Source organism: Setaria viridis, chromosome 2 (assembly GCF_005286985.2).
Source record: "Setaria viridis chromosome 2, Setaria_viridis_v4.0, whole genome shotgun sequence".
NCBI classification, from domain to species: Eukaryota; Viridiplantae; Streptophyta; class Magnoliopsida; order Poales; family Poaceae; genus Setaria; species Setaria viridis.
In genome coordinates this window covers 7,348,035-7,367,602 of record NC_048264.2, presented here as the reverse complement: position 1 = coordinate 7,367,602, position 19,568 = coordinate 7,348,035, and the positions used below count along the sequence as shown (strand labels likewise).

Genomic DNA, 19,568 nt, shown 5'->3' with positions numbered 1-19,568 from the left:
CCTTTAGGCGTATTAAGGATTGAACTCCCATATGACAGTGCCCTCCCTTTTGTCCATGTTTAGAGATCATTTTACATGTAAAAAATATCATTTATCTTAGAGAGAAGATCAATCTTGCCACACAAAACTATTATAGAAGGAAAATAATAACATACTCTGTAAAAGGATCCTTGCTTTGGTACAACATGTTGGCCACACCATCGCGCTGGCCTTATTACTCAATACTACTAGTATTGAGTAATATACTCTAGTGACCACTTCGTCATGGGTCAGCTGTTTCTTCTAGTGTATCGAAAGGTATCGCAAAAGAACTAGAAGGGTGATCGTGAATGAGTTTCTGATAGACACTCTTCATTGTTGGCCTTGACTGAGGAGAAGTTTGCAGGCAAGAAAGTGCCACTTCAATCAGCAGAGCTATTTCTTCGTTCTCCACCATTGCTGGTGTTGATGGGCGCTGGTCCAGAAAATCCATTGCATGTTTATGCTGCTGTCCCACAGAAGCAAGTGATTGCAGTTCCCTTGGATATCTCCCCATCACAATCTCCAGCATGACCACACCGAAGCTGTAGACATCGCATTTTGTCGTCACCACCGATGTGTATGAAAGCTCTACAGAAAAGAAAGCAGTAGGGTGAGATCCGGAATCAGGTAAGAAAACAAAGTGAATACATAGGAAAAGAATCTGACACACACCTGGGGCTATATAACCATATGTCCCTGCTAGCTCACTCCAGTTCGATGAATCAGGTTTCAGAATCCTTGCTGTGCCAAAATCTGAAACATAAGCCTTAAATGCTGCATCTAGCAAGATGTTGTTGCTGGTTATGTCACGATGGATTATTGGCGGGTTGCATTCGTGGTGTAAGTAGCATATAGCTTGAGCCACATCTCTTGCAATGGCAGCCCGCTTTTTCCAATCTAGCTCCTTTGCTAGCTCTTCATTTTCCAATGTCTCATGAAGGTTCCCTCTATCAATATAATCATATAACTTCACGATACACCGATGTCGGATCTTTGTCAGCACTTCAATTTCACAGAGGAATCTCTTTTCGTCTCCCATCTCTTCTTCAATGGGATGGAGCTTTTTCACTGCAACCAGTTGCCCCCCTTGAAGGTGAGCTTTGTAGACAGTTCCATAAGCCCCTGATCCAACAATGTACCCATCACTGAAATTTTCTGTTGCATGAATGATATCCTCAAATGCTAGTTTACCGTCGAAATTCCACACTGAAAGAACATCTCTTCTATCTATGGCTATGTCGTTTTGTGGTTGTTTCCTCTTTTGAGTAATCATAATGACACAAAAAATTGTGAGAATAATAACTATGCACATGGGAACAGAAATAGATAATACTATGATTTGAATTCTTCCTTTGTGATATTCCAATATCGCAGTTGAGGAGCATGTTGGCAGGCCTTTGAGATTACCACATAAACCTGTATTGTGGAGGAACCATGCTATTGGAGCATCATGGAATAGTCGTCCAGCTGGAAGAGGCCCTTCCAGGTTGTTGTATGACACATCAAGTGTTGTCAAGCTAACCATGCTGGCAAAGGAGGATGGAATGTTCCCATTAAATTGATTGTGGGAGAGATTCAGGAGTTCCAACATCGCCAAGTTCCCAAGCTGTGCGGGTAGCCTGCCTATAAGTTTGTTGTCACTGATATCCAACACAATCTGCAGGTTCCCTAGATTACCAATGGTTATTGGCAACTCGCCACTCAAGTTATTGTGGCTAAGCATCAATGATTGTAGCTTAGTGCAACTCCCCAGCTCGTTGGGGATGGATCCACTCAACCTGTTCCTAGATATATCAAGGTACTGTAAGTTTTTCATCTGACCAAATTCAGATGGAATATGTCCTGACAATTGGTTTCGGGCTAATATGAGCTGGTATAGGTTGGGTAAAGTGCTTAATCCTGGTGGTATATTGCCAGTTAGGTTGTTGGAGTGGAGTACAAGCCTTTCCAATTTCACTAGGTTCGATAAAGATGGCAAGCTTCCAGTTATCATATTTTCTGCCATTGCCAGTGAGGTTAAATTAGTGCTGAAGCCCCAGGCTTTCGACAAATGCCCATGAAGATTGTTTGCCTCTAAGTTTGCATCAATGAGATATGGGTATGGTCCGAAATCAGATATATCTCCAGTTATCTGGTTGTAAGCTATGAAGAGCATCTTGAGACTCCGACATGTTTTCAGGCTTCGAGGAATAGGGCCTCTGAACATGTTATTAGCGACATTGAAATCCTGAAGATTCATCCCTTTGCATACATCAGAGGGCAGTTCCCCTGAGAGAGAGTTGTTCATTAGATTTAGCTCAACTAGACCAGTAAGGTTAGCAAACTCTGGAGGCAGAGGACCTGACAGCACGTTATCAAACAGTGAAAGCTTTCTCAAGCTCGTGAGGTTCCCAAAAGTAGCAGGAATTGAACCGGAAATCTGGGTGTCATCTATCGAGAGAATGTAGAGATTCAACATGTCCCCTACCTCACGTGGGATGGAGCCCACAAACTGATTTTCGGATAGTTCAAGGAGATTTAGCCTAGTAAGGTTCCCTAGGCTAGAAGGGATGGTGCCACTTTGTTGGTTTGTTGAGAGTACCAATTTGCTTAGATTGCGCAGCATTCCTATCTCTTGTGGAACTAAACCTGAGAGCTCATTCTCATTGAGATAAAGTGTGTTCAGCTTAGTGAGATTTGCCAGAGTTATTGGAATTCCGCCACTCAAGCGGTTGTTATAGAGCTGAAGATCCCCTAATCCCCTAAGATTGCCTAGAGAAGGTGGTATGGGGCCTGAGAGATGGTTGCTGTGGAGGTAGAGGAGGTTCAGTTTGGTCAGGTTGCCAAGGCTTTCAGGTATTCGGCCAGTTACCATGGTGCTACTTATCTCAAAATACTCTAGGCTGGTGAGCTTCCCGAGCTCTTCTGGGATCGACCCAGTGATCATGTTTTGGTGGATGGAAAAATCAACCAGCATAGACAGATTTCCAAAGGACGCTGGAATACTACCGGTGAGGTTGTTGAAAGAGAGCCCGAGGTACTGGTTGAGGCGTCCCAAGTTGCCGATATCAGACGGTATTGACCCATGGAGCAAGTTGCCAGTGAGATCGAGGTAGGAGAGTGCAGATAGCGACGTGATGGCCGGCGGGATTTCTCCATGGAGGCTGCTGTACCTGAGGTCAAGGTAAGCGAGGAATGGGAGCGCGGAGAAGTTGAGCTCACTTAAGCGGCCTTCGATGCCGGCGTGTGGCAGGGAGATGACGGTCACCACCAGCGGTCTGCGGTGGCCATGGCGCACGGCACCGCACTCGACGCCGGTCCAGTTGCACGGGCTGGTTTGGTGCCACCATGAGTCTAGCGCTGGGGGGCTTCCCATGGTGGTCTTCCACTGAAGGAGGGCTGCTTGCTGGGATCGCAGAGACACGCCGCCATGGTGCGCAGCTGCATCAACCTGCAGATAGGGGAGGCATGGCTGGAGCAGGATCACGAGGACTAGTGCTAGTGGGAGCTGTACCTTGTTGCGCAGGGCCCCCATGCTTTCTTTCTGAGGTAGGGAGAGAGGTCACACCGTCTAATTGGTTTGAGTGAATGGCCTGAACAGCTGCAAGGGGTGTGGGTATATTTATAGCCGGGGAGAATATGACGTCGAAACCAACCACTCGATGAAATCTGAAAGAACACTTCAAAAACTATGTATAAGATTTTTCTTTTTTGCCAAACACAGCCAGAAGAACTAGGCCCTTATATACGTGCATGCCATATCTACCCTTATGAACACAAGCATAAATCACAGAGCACCTTCGAGGGATCTTGAGATTGATGAGCGGAAGTCACCGTAGATGCATCGTTGTTGACGGGTGCGTCATTTACCACTGAGATAATAACATAATTAATTCTTATATAATAAATATAAGAACATACGAGCACATGTACTAAGTTTAAGACTACTTGAACTCGGGTGGAGGTTCCAACGCGAAGAACCTAATCAACTGAGATATGTCAGTTTGCAAAAAAAGAAAACAAGTGGAAGCTTCAAAGGTCTCCCAACTAAATACCATAGCATAGTATGTACTACAACCATGTAAAAGTTAAATTAAATTACAATCCATTATTTTTGTCCTTAAGTGTCTAAAGTTAAATTAAATTACAATACCATATCAATTTGACAAACAGTGAAATGAGTAGCTAAAGTATAAACAGTCACGCATGCCCAACTTTTGTCCTTAAGTGTCAATCAGTGGTGCAGTCACACGAGTGATTACGCATTAAATTGTCATTTGCATTGTCAATCGGTGCACTACTTGACCAAAACTTGCATCAAGAGGTTCTTCTATTCAAAGTCTAAGAAACCATCGCTGACGAAAAACTACAGCTGAGAAAAAAAGGTAAATTAGAAGCAACTTATCCTGCAATGAAACTGATTTGTAAATGTTAGTTTCTAGAATTGAGATATTTTCCATAAATTGTGCATGTGCCCATTTTTAGTTTCTTTCATACAATTGTCCAGTGTATTGCAAATCACACAACCCTTTGATGTGGGATTTGCATACCTACGTTGCATGGAATTCAGTGGTTTCGTAGAATTTTACTATTATATGGTGTTACAAGAGTAAGGTGTCAAATAATAAGGGACTGGAGTCATCCAACCAAAATTTTTTGGATTGACTCATAACGGGCCAATTCATCAAGGATGAGGAGGCTTCTCAAACCAAACACCCGATAAAATTCTAACAATCTAACTGCATGAGTTTTCCAAATGCCGCAGGGAAGTGTATGCGTAATCAATACTTCAAGCTACCAAGCAAATCAAAGAAAGGGATCACTGGAGTCTGGATTGCCTCATACGTTGCGAGGACATTTTGGAGCTTAGTCAAAATGGTGACGGTCAGTGTTTAATTGTTCATAGAATATGTCAAAATGGTCTCAGGAACTAGATGACCCCGGAGCTTTTTTATCGAGTGGCCAACGTATTTTTAGGAAATGTTGGTTCGAATTCCTAGTTGCTAATTGTTTTCATTCTCGAGGAACATAATGTTCAAATATATATATTAAACTAGAAAGCTGTTGGCCGTCTCACAAGAAATTGTGAAAAGGAACAACAACTACTCTCAGTCATTTGAAAAGATCATGGAGTAAGGATCCTTACGGTACCATTGATCTATTTGACCCTTCAATTATGAGGTTACTTTTGTTATTAACTAGTCATTTGTAGAATTTGGCCCTTCAAATATGATTCTTTTTGCAAAATAACACGGTATGGATGGGGATGCTCATGTACTTTTTTATCTACTCATGTCCTATTAAAATTAGGATGGGGGCATTAGTCAATTTATATTGCTAGATAATTCCATGCTACTGTGATTTTGCTATGCTTCATACATGTAGTGCATAGGTCAACATTGTATGTTCCCCTCCAGGGAGAGTACTTGCATCATTGATGCACGACGTGCACGTCACGGGATATGATAGTACGGTACTGTAGGAAGATTCAGGAACAGGAGAGACTGATGGACTCGAAGACTTCAATAAGCTCACCCCAGCACGCAAGATAGATGGAAATGGAAGAGACCTTCTTTGCAAGTTCACGCGTTGGAAGTCATGCCTACAGCTCGATTCGCGCTGCGGAGAGGAAGACATTTCCAGCGGCTCAATCTTGGAGAAGATTTTTTTTTCTTTCGTGTTGTGCTGTCTGCAACATGGCCCATATGGTTGGTCTCCTTAATGGACTTATTATTGTCGGCAATGTTCTTATGGGCCAAATTCTTTTAAAACTGCGCTCCAATTTCTTAAGGTATGCCTTTTTTTTTTCTGGAGTGTCTACTTTCGTTCTCTTCATTTTTGCTTCTTTCGGTATTTTTATCCCCCCTCTTGCGCGTTTTGCTGCACATTCCAATAGCTTTTGATACTGTATTTGAATGGCCTCGTGATCACATAATCAATGGTTCCTGTAGAATATGGAACATGTTTAGTGGTGTGCATTGAATTGTTTTGATAGTAAAATTCTATGGTTCATCAAAAAATTTTACAGTGCTCGATGTCACACTTGTAAATTGTACCTTTTCACATATTACATAAAATGGTAATGAAGTATGTTTTTTTAAATTTTCCATCTGATATGAGTTCAACTAGTTTTGATTATTGAAGAAATTATTTTGACATGTTAGTTCTGACAGTGAAAGTTCATTGTTCCGTTGATATATTTCTAATGCATGTATGTAAAATTAAATAAAATTTTGCATCAATAAAGTGGAGTATTAGGAGAAAAACATAGTGCTACTGTGCTAGTAAAGTGGATTGTTACTAGAAAAATACCGTGCTTACCATAATGTTCAAATCTATGAGCAGCCTGCAAGTACGTATACAAAAGACAAGTTTTGGCAATTGTTTCTGATTTCTCATTAATATTTACTCTTTTGTTGGAGTAGTATTTTCGATTTCTCCAATCTTAATCTTTCATCTTCCATCCTAAGTATAGGTAGCAAGGTCACACAAGGGCTTCCATGCATGATGAAAGAACCAGAAATTTATGATTTTCATGATACTTAATAATGACAGATGGAACCACCTAATACAGATCAATTTTCCAAAAAAAGAATTCACATCGATCAGCCTAGAAATAACACCATTTGCAAGATATCCCCTGATTTTCTTCCAACAAAGTTCACTTTTTATAGTCAGAGATCAATCAAGGGAGAAAAAAGAAAAAGGAGAAGTGTACCCTTGGCCATGGATTGCAGGTAAACGACGTATACATCATGGACAAATGACAATGAAAAGTCGAACTCCAGCGGCTGCAAAGTTTTCCATGGTGCCAATTAATTGCAAAAATGCACCCAAATTCTGTTGCAGCTCACGACGAAACTCCAGCTCATCATCACAGAGGTTTAATTTTCATCCAAATCCAAGTTTCATAAGATTCCAGGAAACAAAAAGGCGTACAAGTACACCCTTGGGTTGGGTATAATACACACAGTGCATCAGGAAATCGATCCAATAAGCAACTAGCAGCAAGAATGGCGTCCGGCCATCGTCTTCTCCTCCCGGCCGCCGTCCTGCTCTCCCTCCTCGCCGCCTGCGCTGCCACCACCGACCCGACGGCGTGCGCCCCCGGGATGGCCATCCCGGTCCCGCCCGTGCCGAGCTGCCGCATCTACGCGGTGAGCCGGACCTGCGGGCTCGGCGGGCCCTACGGCCCCCGTGACCCGTCGCCGGTGCTGAAGGAGCGGTGCTGCCGGGAACTCGCCGCCGTCCCGTCGCGGTGCCGGTGCGCCGCGCTGGGCTTCATGATGGACGGCAACCCCGGCCGCCTCCAGGGCTTCCGGGGATGCTCCAGGGAGGCGCAGAGGAGCTTCGCGCGCAGGCTGACGAGGCAGGCGGAGTGCGACCTGCCCACCGTCGACGGCGGCATGTGCTACGAACTCGCCGGGGAGCACTGGGGCGGCGCGGTGTCGGCGTACTGAAGCGTGGCGTCATGGAGTGGAATAATTGTGAACAATAAAATTTAAGGAGAATTGTGTCAGCTGGTTTGATGTAGCTTATTCATGAATTTGGATCAAGTGATGATGAGAGAGGAGGGGGGGGGGGGGGGGGGGGGGGGGGAGGGGGGGGGTGGAGGTGTTGATGAATCACCTCCTAAGACAGAGAGTGAGACATGAAGCTCATTGGTATCGGCTCTAATCGACTATGAGCCGTCACCTCATCTAGTGAACAATAAACAAAAACTTCCTTTATTAGGAACTAGTGGAAGTGCACGTGCCACAAGCATGTGTATGAATAAAACATGACAAATAATTATTATTAATACCAAAAGGAAATATTAGAGCCTTTTAAGATTTGACGAAATATGTGCCGGGTATAAGGAAAAGGATACAAATACCATTCCTAATTGACAACTCGGTATATTTTGTTTGGAAATATTAACCAAGATAAACATGCATGAAGCAAATCAAACACCAACACATGTGCTCGAGTATAAGGAAATAAATACAAAGACAATTCCTAATTGTCATGGTGCAATTTGGTAGATGGACAAGATTTGTTTTTGGTGGGAAATTAAATGTCACATGATTCTAGTATTTTAGAAATCATGCTATCCTACCTGAGCAAGAGTAAACAGAACTAAGCAAGAGTAAACAGACACGGGATCGAGGAGGATCTGCATAGGATAGAAATATATGAACTTTTCAAACATCCGGAACCTTGCCGTTGAGCAATAATGATTAAGCAGAAGCTCGTTTCCAACTTTGCTAGGAAATATAACACAAATATTTGCTCTCATATACAACAGGTCCACTACGGGAAACCTTAAATTTGCCGAGTGTTTTCTTATTGCCGAGTGTTTTTTCTCGGACACTCGGCAAACAAGCTCTTTGCCGAGTGCCAAGCTAAAAACACTCGGCAATAAGAAAACACTCGGCAAATCGGGGCTTTGCCGAGTGTCAAATAAAAAACACTCGGCAAAGCCCTCTCTTTGCCGAGTGTCAAAAAAACACTCGGCAAAGAGGGGGTTTGCCGAGTGTCAAAAAAAACACTCGGCAAAGAGGGGGGTTTGCCTAGTGTTTTTTTTACACTCGACAAAAAAATAATTTTTTTTCTCTTTTCATCATGAAATTTTTTCTACTCCCCACATACAACATGTGGTACTCCATGTTAAAATTTGGTATATTTTTGAATTTATTTGCTATATTTATTTAATTAATTGCATTTCAAGGGAATTTTTGGTATAAGTCAAATTTGAACTGCAAGTGATTCAAATTATGGAATAAAATGAGTAGAAAAATGATATTCATGTTATTTGGACCAATTTGAGACCTGACCCATGAAATGAAAAGAAATTTCGAACATCTTGTTCAGGAAACACGACCATGAACGTGTGGCAGTAGTATTTTTAAATTGTAAAAAAAACAATCAAAGTCTGAAAATTATGAGATTTGCCATGATGTGATGATATAATACGTGGAGGCTGTGGAAAAAAATTGAGAAGGTTTTGCACATTTCATCATGTACGATGATTACAAACCGAAGCATCTCAGAAGAAGAATAGTAACTTTGAGAAGGATTCGATAAAATTTAGAGTCGAAGTGACGGTCGAGTTCGGTTTGACTACAAAACGTTTTGTATAGTCAGTAGAGAACCTATATTGGTTCGTGTGAAAATTTGTTTTTTTTTGAAACTGTTGGATATTTTTTAAATTTTTTTCAAAAAACATTTGCCGAGTGTCCTATGGTGGACACTCGGCAAATCAACCGTTTACCGAGTGTCCACGTAGGACACTCGGCAAACAGACGGCCTACAACAAATTAAAACACCCCCCCCCCCCCCCGCCCGGCCCCCTCCCCCCACTCTCCTCTCTTCCCCTGCTAGCCTCTTCCCCTCCTGCCTCCTGCCTCCTGCATGCCTCCTGCCGCCGCCGCCGCCGCACGCCTCCTGCCGCCGCCGCCGCCGCCGCACGCGCGCCTCGAGGCCGGATCCAGCGGGCCCCCTCCCCTCTCCTCTCCTCCGGCCCTACCGCCACACCTTCCCCCGGCCCCGCCGCCAGCGCCGCCCGGAGCCCCCCGCCGCCCGGCGCCCCCGGCCCCGCCGCCCCCGGCCCCGGATCCGCCGCCGCCCGACGCCCCTCCACCGGATCTGCTTCATGGCGTGGCGGCGGGAAGCAGTGGCGGTGGCTGGCGGCGGCGGCGGCGGAGCAGGAGCAGGTGGCGGCGGCGGATGGTTTGGAACATGTTTTTTTTTATTTTTTTCAATAATTGTTCGCCGAGTGTTTTCTGGGCACTCGGCAATGTCTTTGCCGAGTGCCCGACACAAAACAGTCGGCGAACCAGTGTTTGCTGTCAAGATTTTTGCCGTGTGTCGTTTGCCGAGTGTCAAACGCTTTGCCGAGTGTTTTTGGGGCTTCGCCGAGTGCCCCTGGCACTCAACATCTTTCCTATTTCCCATAGTGGTCCCCTGACACGCGTAGAAACCGTCTACAGAGATATGTATCCAATCTAAATTGTCTCCTGTGTTTCCTAGACTCTTCATGTACCAGAAGCCGTCCACAATCTTGAAGCATATTGAAGCCGCCGGAACAATATATAGGGTTACAAGAAAGCTCACGGTAATATAGATATCAATGCATCTATACATATATATCATAATAATATAAATTATAATCTATAAAACTAACAATCCATGTAGACAATATTCTTTGTTCCCTTTCTAATGGGATCCGTATCTTTGTTTTTTCAGCGAGAACCCATGTTGTCTCACGAGAAACACCTCTAGATAGCGCTACATATAGTTGCCCATGAGAAAAAACAGCCTCGGGAAGGTAGATACCTACATTTGTTATTGTTTGACCCCGTGCTTTGTTAATGATCATAGCGAAGCTCAAGCAGATGCATCGACGACCACAATAGAAGAGCCGAAATAGGCATAATTATTTGAGATAGCTAAGGAAAGTTAGTACTAGCAGCATGCATTATTGGAGATACCCGAAATATAAGTGTACAACATAAATCATCCATCGGAACATTCATGACTACCAAATACATATGCATGCATCTCTACTGTTTAGACCACAAATTTAAGCCAATTACGATCAAAGAAAAGCAACTAACGAAATAGACACATATAAAGGCAGCAACGGGCAAGACGTGATGTGTTTACTTACCAAGAAAAACATCTTCGGATGTGCACCTGTAGCAGATGTTGTTCTCGCCCTCGATGTGCCGCTTCAGGTGGTTCCCTCCGTAGACGCCGATCTCCTAATAACCTGCCAAAGTGACGAGAACGCTCTCATCCTGATCCCTGCGTGCATCGTCAGTAGCCGGGCAGATTATTCCCTGCGGGCATCGTCAGGGAGTCCATGCCATACAAGCAGACAAGGCAGCGTGCAAAGAGATGGATGGATGGATGGGCAACGGATGTGGGATTACCTGTCTACAGATGGGCACAGCGAACGCCTAGGCCGCTTGCTCCTCGTCGTTCCTGTGCAGTTGCTAGGGTTAGACAGACGTCGTCATGCCAACGATACCGATTACGATCTCCTCTACCCGGGCGCGACAATATTGTAGAGAGAACCAGATGTGCTTCGTAGAGGGCATATGGCGACGCAGCGGCCTAGCAAATCACACCAGAATAAGGCGAACTCGTCGATCGATGCAACGGCCCGCCGTCTCTCTTTTCCCAACATGCAACCATGCTATCGACTGGGGCTGGCGGCACGTAAGGCGATGGCTGGCTACCGGCCCCGTTGCACAAGCGGCAAGGGAAGACGATCCCATGGACAAAAAGGCAGAGGGCAGCGTTGGGACGGCTAAAAAGGATTGCTGGGCCTGCAGCAGCACCAGAGCTTTCGTTTAGGCATGATGCATGGCAATTATCACGTCATGCAAGCAAGGAAAGGATCAGGAAACGATTGATTGCAAAACTTTCGTTTAGGAAAGAATCAGGAAAGGAAGGCAACGATTGATTGCACGAACGCCGCGGTAATTGCTAAATCATTATCGTGTTGTGTAGAACGTGTAAGTCAAACAGAAAGTTCACACTGAGTGTCGATCACGTACATCATCAGTGCGTGATTTCGCACACCAGCTATAGATGATTACAAAAATGATGATGAAATAAAGTGAAGTTGCTAAACTCCAATCCAGTATAGCTGTAAAGTTTTCCTCATGACGGCAGAAAAAAAAACACTAGTTGCAGGACATCCCAAACTCTGTTCCAACAAACAGATTAAAGCTCCATTATTTCATCACACAAACATGGTGTCATTCTAATTTCAGTTCCACAAGACTCCATTTCGAAAAAAAAGTACGCAAATAATTAGTATGTCAATTGCCAGCTTGCTCCTACCTTTACAGTCCTTATCATCTAGCCATGCTGCTCCATCCCTGCGCCAAGAAGTTGAAGCTAGCAACAATGGCGTCTATTAGCTCCTCCAGCTATGTCATCCTCCTCTCGGCCGCCGTTCTTCTCTCCGCCCTCGCCGCCGCCTCCGCCAGCACGAACTGGTGCGAGCCCGGGCTGGTCATCCCTCTCAACCCGCTCCAAAGCTGCCGCACATACCTTGTCCGCCGGACCTGCGGCCCCGGCCGCGGCCCCTTCGTCCCCCTGCCGGCGATCAGGGCGAGGTGCTGCAGGGAGCTGAAGGACATCGTGCCCTACTGCCGGTGCGGCGCGCTGAGAATAATGATGGACGGCATGCCAGCCGCCGGCGGCGTGGCGGCGTCGCCGTCGTGCTCCTGGGCCGCGCAGCTCGACCTCGCCGCGACGCTCGTGTCGGAGGCGGAGTGCAACCTGGTGACCATCCACGGCAGGCCCTTCTGCTACGCGCTCGGCGCCGAAGGAACAACGAGCGGTTAGACTACTGCCGCAGTAATGCAGTGCATGCTCTGTGATGCGGTGCTTAGCTTGATCGAATGAATAAATGTTGCCGTTGTGTGAATTGTGAGAGCCGAATAATAAGGGGTACGAGATGCATGCGTTCTGGCGATTTTCTTAGAAATTATTGAACCCGGCTTTGGGAATAAAGATGTCTGGTTGTCCTCAACATACCAACCACCGAACTTTCAGCTACTGCTGTGCTATCTTTTTGTTGTCCCCGTTCCGACGTTCTGTGTGCACATAACACACCGGAAGAGCAGCTCTTTGAAACTGCACCCTTCCCTGAGACTCTGCACCCGAGGAGTATAAGGGCGATCAAGTTTTAGGGGCCGCATCTGCGCGACTGCTCGCTGCGCACCTCTTCTTCCTGGAGGGGCAACTGCACGGCGAACATCTGCACGGCATCGACTTTGATCGACTACACCAAATAGGCTCGAAATGTCGACTAACAACGCATCTGGTGCCACAGCACTAGCCCCGCTGTAGGGTACTTTCTCATGAACTTTTTGTTCATTACTTGTTTTCTGTTATTTCCATTGCATGCTTTATGTTCATTGTTATAAACACAAATGTTCATGCTCCTACTTATACTATTGTTTGTGTCATGTTTTATTTTATATTTCGGATTAAAATAAATCGTAAAATGCCTATAATTCCAACAGAGATGCCCTCTGAAATGTACTCAGGAGACATATAGCCACTGAACGAATGTGTAAAGCAAATTTCTTGGTCAGATTGTTGTATTTTTATGTTTTGTAATGGCCTAGATCATAAGAAAATCTTACTATGTTCCGGCAATCCTTCTTGTGTTTCCTTCAGAATCATTTGTGCTAAATGTTTTAGCGAGCCCAAAATCTGAAATTTTAGGGTTCATTTCATTGTCCAAGAGAATGTTGCTTGCTTTAAGATCTCTTTGGATTCGAGAGTGCTTATGCAAATACAGGAGTACTTGTGCTGTTCCTTCTATTATCACTAAGCGTTTAGGCCAATCTAATAAAGCTCTCCTTGTTTCATCTACAAAGCATTTAAATGTAGATATATTAGAGAAATCATCTTTGGAACCCTGAACCTGTACCCTGTTTTTGCGTTAAAAGTGGTACCAAAAATAAAGAAGTCCAAGCTTTTATTTGGCAAATATTCATAGATGAGTATTTTCTCCTCTCCCTGGGAGCAGAATCTCAAAAGCCTGACCAGATTTGTGTGTTGGAGCTTGGCTACGAGCTGGATTTCACTTTTGAATTCTGTGAAACCTTGCCCTGAATGTGGAGCAAGCCTCTTAACTGCTATCTCCAACCCATCTGGAAATTGACCCTAGAGAGGAATTCAACTGAGGTTTTGATTAGTACTAATCGTTTGCTATTCAATTGATTTCAGTTATCTTCTAACAAAGAAAATTAGAAAAAAATAGTTACTTTCATGACATCTAAGGGATTTCCAGAATGCAACTTCTAGTAAGATTTTTTTAACTTCACAAGAAACATCTTACACTTGCTGACTTGCAATCATTGGGAAAAACTCCCTCCAGCCCAAACTTTATCTTTATTTATTTATGGCTGTCCAAGTGCGTTATCTTTATCTTACCTTGTAGACTGGACCAAAACCTCCTTGTCCAAGTTTGTTTTCTTCTGAAAAGTTACACGTAGCCTGTAATATTTGCGAAAATTCATAATCGTGAATTCTGTACTTCTTCCTTCTATTCCCCAAACCGGTGCTTCATTGTCCTGAACGTTAATCTTTGTCTTGTCCTTTGTACCTTTACCTACATTCAAGCATATAGCATCTTAAAAGTTAAAGCCTAATGTCTCGAACTCTTGATAGAGGTGAGTATTCAGGGTGCGTTTGGTAGAGCACATAGAGCTGATTCTCTGCTGAATCTAGCAGAAGATCTGCTAAACAGTTTTTCAGAGAGAAGTGATTCTCTAAAATGAACTAAGAGGTTAGGAGCTGAAAAAAGTAGCTTCTCTTGATTCTGTGAAGTGATTCTCTATCCTGATTTTAAGAGTTTACGTTAGAGAATCAAAGAGAATCACTTTCAGCCGCAGAATCACTTCTCTCGGAGAATCAGCTCCCATAGAAAATCAGAATCAGATGGAGATCTACCAAACAGACTAGAGTAGTTGTTGCATATAGATAGCTGACCTTTTTGGTGATTTCTGAATCGAAGATAAAATACCAAGCACAAAAAGGATACAAGTAGTGGAACAACCAAGGCGGTGATCAAAACTATGCCTGTATGCCCCCAAAATGATATATAAACAAAAATTTCACATATATTATTAGGGTATGTTGATATGAATAATGTAATTACAAAAAATTATTGTGGATGGCCAGCTTCTCATGAGGACTTCATTAAGCAATCTGACTGTGTGAGGTGTGGCATGTCGGTTAAAATTTGAACAGATACTGATAAGTCGAGTTAGTAGCACATAAGTTCTACTAGTGTTATCCACAAGCATCGATACCTCAGTTACTATCTGTATCTCTCCATGTTGGCACTTTGAGCTGGCATGATGCATTTGTATTTTGATTTTTAACTTATTTGATAAATTCATAATTTTTCTATAAGGCTCGGGATGGAGACAAACTTTACATTAAACAATGAGGCTATTCGGACCACAACTTTTAGTTGATTTTCTTATACTCCCTCCGTTCCAAATTATAGTTCGTTTTGGCTTTTTTAGATGCATAGATATTATCATGCATCTAGATATGGGGTATATCTAAGTGCATAATAAAGTCTATGAATCTAATAAAGTCAAAACGACTTATAATTTGGGCTGGAGGAAGTAGTCATTTAGATGCGTAGATAATTGACCGATGTTTTAAATAAGGGTACTTAAACTAACTGCTAGTGCTATTAGTAATGAAGTATAGGTGGGATGCTAATAAAGGAAGATCCTTCATATTTCGCGTGAAAACGTTTGACTTGTGACTCACAATGCGCAATCGAATAGCTCGAGCTGGTCTTTTAGTTATTAAAAATTCATTAATATTTTATCCGTCTATCCATGTTGTTTAATGATGGGCAGAATGGACTTTCTCTTTTTTTTTTTGCGTTATCCTAGAATTGCTAGAAATTCTTATATTTGCGGCGCCGGAAGTATTCGAGTACGCTCACACAAACGCAGCTGGGGATGTACGAATGATACGCATGTAGTTACGCCATTTTCAATGAAGTTTCATAAAAATTTTAATGGATATTAAATTTCATGTCACGTTCGTAATTTTGCTGATTTAGCAAGATCATTTATGAGAAAAGTTTTATCATATGTGAAAGAAGTTTCATCCCCATAACACTCTGCTAGCACAATTACCTGATTCTCAGTTTTGATAATCGTACAATGAAATTGTGCAGCCTTATGTTCCTAGCTAGGCGGCGGTACAACATGCGGCGCTGGTGTCACAATGGCCGGCGTCGCTGGCGGAGGCAAATCATCATCATGGCAGTCGACGAACTGGTAGCTTACGGTGAGGTGGCCGTTGTTCACGCCCTGGCCGTCGGAGTCGATCTTGCTGAACGAGGTGTCGTATTCCAGGTCCAGGCCGCCGTTGGAGCAACCGGTCCACGATCCTCACTGTGATTTTACCCGTCCCAGCACCTGCAGCATAGCATGGAATGGATATATCTTTTATTTTTTATTTACTGTGTGCAGGACACCGATCAGTGCACCTAAAAAAGATCAAAATTTAGAACACGCCTCAGATGTCCCCGCCGGGTTCGACGTGTCCGCAGAAGGACGTCCAACCGTACTTCATGCGCCATGACAGTGGCATGACGTCAAATGTGGCGGTGGCGCAGTACACGCTGGAGCTCTTGAGGTCCCAGTTGGTCTCCTGCGGGCGGTAAGATGACGTCCAATCGTAGGTGACGCGCACGCCGGATGCCTTCTGTGCCGCGGCCATGGCCGCGGCGGCGCAGAGCAGCGTGGCCGCCAACGCCAGCCTTCTGCCGCCGCCTATGCTCGCCGTCGCCGCCATGGCAACCGATACAGAGCTCAGGCAGATAAGTAGGCGCGTTTGTTTGTCTCAGTAGCTTCCACGTACTGGACGAAGCTTCTGCGGTGAGTGACGAGAACCACAGGAGCTGTGCCAGATGACCACGGGTGACGACCGACAAGCCACGCACGCCAACTTTGACCACCCGGCCGGCCAGTGTGCAGGCTTGCTAGCAGCAGCCCAGTGGATCGGAGAAGGCACTACGCCACATGTGTATGTGGACCATGTGGTTGCAAGCAATCCAGGCAGCAGCTGATCTTTTCGCTTGGAGAATTTTGATAGTAACATACATGGTGGTCACCTACTAGTGAATTCCTTTGATTTTTTTTTATAAATTCTTTATGTGCAGTAGAAAACTATAGCATTCCCTTACATGCCCTTTGCTGCCTCTGATCTGGTGGTAGTGCTCTGGCTCCACCGGGGCAGTCGAATTTAAGGGCGACCAGATAGAATTATACGACAAAAAGTTCATAGAAAAACATTTGGGGGAAAATTTTGAAGAAAAATTTAGAGAACTTTTTGAAATCCAGGGCCTGACGACTGATTCGGCTTGAGGAGAGGAGAGAGAGCTGGTAAAAGAAAAGTGAACGGGAGAGGAAAAGATTAGATAAGGTTGCAGGGCCCATCATATGCATACGGTTGAGGACTGCAGAAGGTGGAAAGAGAATGAAATGGTGGGACCTGCCATGTGCTTGTCGTGACGCTGATCGACCGCGAGGGTGAAAACCTCCGGGCGAGTGGAAACTCAACATTGCGGGCTCCACCGTGCTTCCTCCTTGACTCAGTAAAGCTATATCCTTGGAATTGGGGGAAGGAGATCCAATTGTAAATGTAATATACGCAATAGATTTTTCAGTAAAGTGCATTCACCGTACATGAAGTTGCATCGTTGTTTCATTTTGATCCAACAAATTGCAAATATGACAATACCATACATTAACTTGCGGAATATAGTGACATACGGTTGAAAATGGCGCCTACGAAATTTTTACTGCATCGTATACTGAGGTGGAGGCATAACATTTGGGATAGGGAATAGGTATGGTCTTGGGAAGATAATACCTTTTCCAGGTTCCGTATAAAACCAGTATAGGATCCAGCAATCTTAAATAAAATAAAGAAAGGAGAAACAAAAAATCACTTTATAAATAAAGAAAGGAGAAACAAAAAATCACTTTATTTTAGGACTATATTTGGTGTTGTGAATGTCACTACATTTGACAATGCAAGACGTACTAAATTTTTCATATTTCTTATCAATATGTCTCACTTTGGATGCTGTACATTTGAGTCCTCTCAAAATGCCATGGCATTCTACATAGTAGTATCAGCTCACGAATACTTTAGCGACAATATGATGAAAATGGAATTTATGCTGCAGTTTTTTTGTTTTGCCGGTGCACTTACAATCTGAATGTGGATTTTGTGTTTTTGCCCCTCACGTTCTTCTAGAAAGCGCCTAGACCCTTCCATGTCCTCGTCAATGTGCCTTGTCTGCAGAATACGCACTACTGGTGTACAGTGGACTGTATATGCACGCAATAGACAATTTAGTGTATGGTGGGTGCAATGTTTGCAACTTGTTATACCAAAGTGAAATAACGATACAACTTCATATATGGTGGAAGCACTTTATATCTTTTCTTTGGTACCACCCTTTCCACAAATCTTGTATGCCAAACTTGCCTGTCTCAGTCAAATGTTCAGGTCGGCGTTAAGCGTTGCTCTCTAAAAAAAAATCCTTCGCTTCCATTATATGCTACTATTTGAATTTTTCAATCCCTTCTCTACCCGTGCTGCTAGTTTTCCGTCAAAATGACACCGGTTTGAAACATCTTTTTTTTTTACCTCAGGGAACTGATGAGGTGGGCCTACTTAGCACATGCTAAAGCCCAGTTCCACTGACAACCGACCCAAAATCGACCCAGCCAAATCCCTAGCTCCTCTTCTTGATCATGATCCAATGCTGCTGCAGTGCTTCTACCAGAGAGAGCGAGATTTGGCCACAGACTATATAATGACTCTGGTTTCAAAATAGTCAAGTCTCCTTGTCAGCCACCGTGTTAACATCAAAGGACATTGTTGTCATGTATGCTAGATCCGGCACTGCTTTATTAGTCTTCTAGTTGATCTATCCGCTTTCTTTCTTTATCAACAATTCTTTCGCACCTTTGTGTCACGTACGTGCACAGTGTGGCAAAGTCTTATTTTTTAAGAGAAAGTTCTATTTTCACCCTCCAACTATCACAAAAGTCTGATTTTCAATCTACAGAACTGGTCATGGATGACCATCCAACTATCAAAACTGAACAAATTTGACCCTTTAGCCCTTTGGGTGATTTTATGGGTGGCCATCCTATGAATTGAAAAAGTTTAGGTTTAATAAAAGAAACTCATAACTAATGCATTTGAAATCAGGAAAAATATCAAATTTGTGCCAAAAAAATTTCTGAAAATGTAACATATGTGTTGGTGGCCTATTTGGTGTTATTTGAACTTATTTGTTCATGTTCCTTGTGTTTTATTATGATCAATAAAATAAAATACTAGGAATAGTAACAAATAAAATGTAAACGACTTCAAATAGGGTACAAACACACAGGCTATGTTTTTAGAAAAAAAATTTAGTAACAATTTCATATTTTTTTGATTTTGAAATGAATTAATTATGATGTTTTAATTAAATCTAAATTTTAAAATTTCTAGGAAATGCAGAACCACCCTTGAAACTAAAAAGGGCAAAATTTGCCAATTGGATGGTCCTTTATGTCCGATTTTGATAATTGGATGCTCCTTCTGTAGGTTGGAAATCAGGCTGATAGTTGGAGGGTGAAAATACAACTTTTTTTTCCTTTTTTTTTTACCACGGTGTGAACTCCAAAGCATAACAGTTGCAAGTTAAAACATGCCCGGTCAGTAGAATGACGTCGCTTCAGCAGCTGAGATCGGGCTCCCACTAGGAACGACTTCCGTGATGATTTGTCGGCCTATGTAATTTGTCCAAAACACCAATAAATGTTGTTGTTATTGCAATACCAAATCTCCTTCGTTCTACCTGAGATAGCACAAAAATACCCATGATTGCGAGCTCTACTACTTCATAAAAACAAAAAAAAATGCATGATAATATCAGGCTGTTGATTGGAAATTTTGCTTATGAATGGCCCTGTAATCCGACCGTGCTGATCGATGTGCTGGACTGTACA

General features: G+C 43.5%; 3 protein-coding genes and 1 long non-coding RNA gene across 4 annotated transcripts; 2 read left to right on the top strand and 2 right to left on the bottom strand.

The window, feature by feature from the left end:
• Positions 1-201: 201 nt before the first annotated feature.
• Positions 202-3,647, bottom strand: LOC117845836 (uncharacterized). Its single transcript, XM_034726922.2, has 2 exons — positions 694-3,647; positions 202-609 (listed from the first exon to the last, which is right to left on the bottom strand). Exons 1-2 carry the CDS (start codon positions 3,533-3,535, stop codon positions 263-265), a joined length of 3,189 nt encoding a protein of 1,062 aa, XP_034582813.1. The 5' UTR covers positions 3,536-3,647; the 3' UTR covers positions 202-262.
• Positions 3,648-6,782: 3,135 nt separating this feature from the next.
• Positions 6,783-7,544, top strand: LOC117846341 (alpha-amylase inhibitor 4). The gene has a single exon (XM_034727484.2). It carries the CDS (start codon positions 7,014-7,016, stop codon positions 7,458-7,460), a length of 447 nt encoding a protein of 148 aa, XP_034583375.1. The 5' UTR covers positions 6,783-7,013; the 3' UTR covers positions 7,461-7,544.
• A 4,357-nt stretch (positions 7,545-11,901) lies between these two features.
• LOC117844042 (alpha-amylase inhibitor 5) lies at positions 11,902-12,762 on the top strand. The gene has a single exon (XM_034724822.2). It carries the CDS (start codon positions 11,902-11,904, stop codon positions 12,343-12,345), a length of 444 nt encoding a protein of 147 aa, XP_034580713.1. The 3' UTR covers positions 12,346-12,762.
• A 2,906-nt stretch (positions 12,763-15,668) lies between these two features.
• Positions 15,669-16,447, bottom strand: LOC140221973 (uncharacterized). Its single transcript, XR_011897477.1, has 2 exons — positions 16,065-16,447; positions 15,669-15,965 (listed from the first exon to the last, which is right to left on the bottom strand). It is a non-coding gene; the product is annotated as an uncharacterized lncRNA (long non-coding RNA).
• Between the last annotated feature and the right edge of the window lie 3,121 nt (positions 16,448-19,568).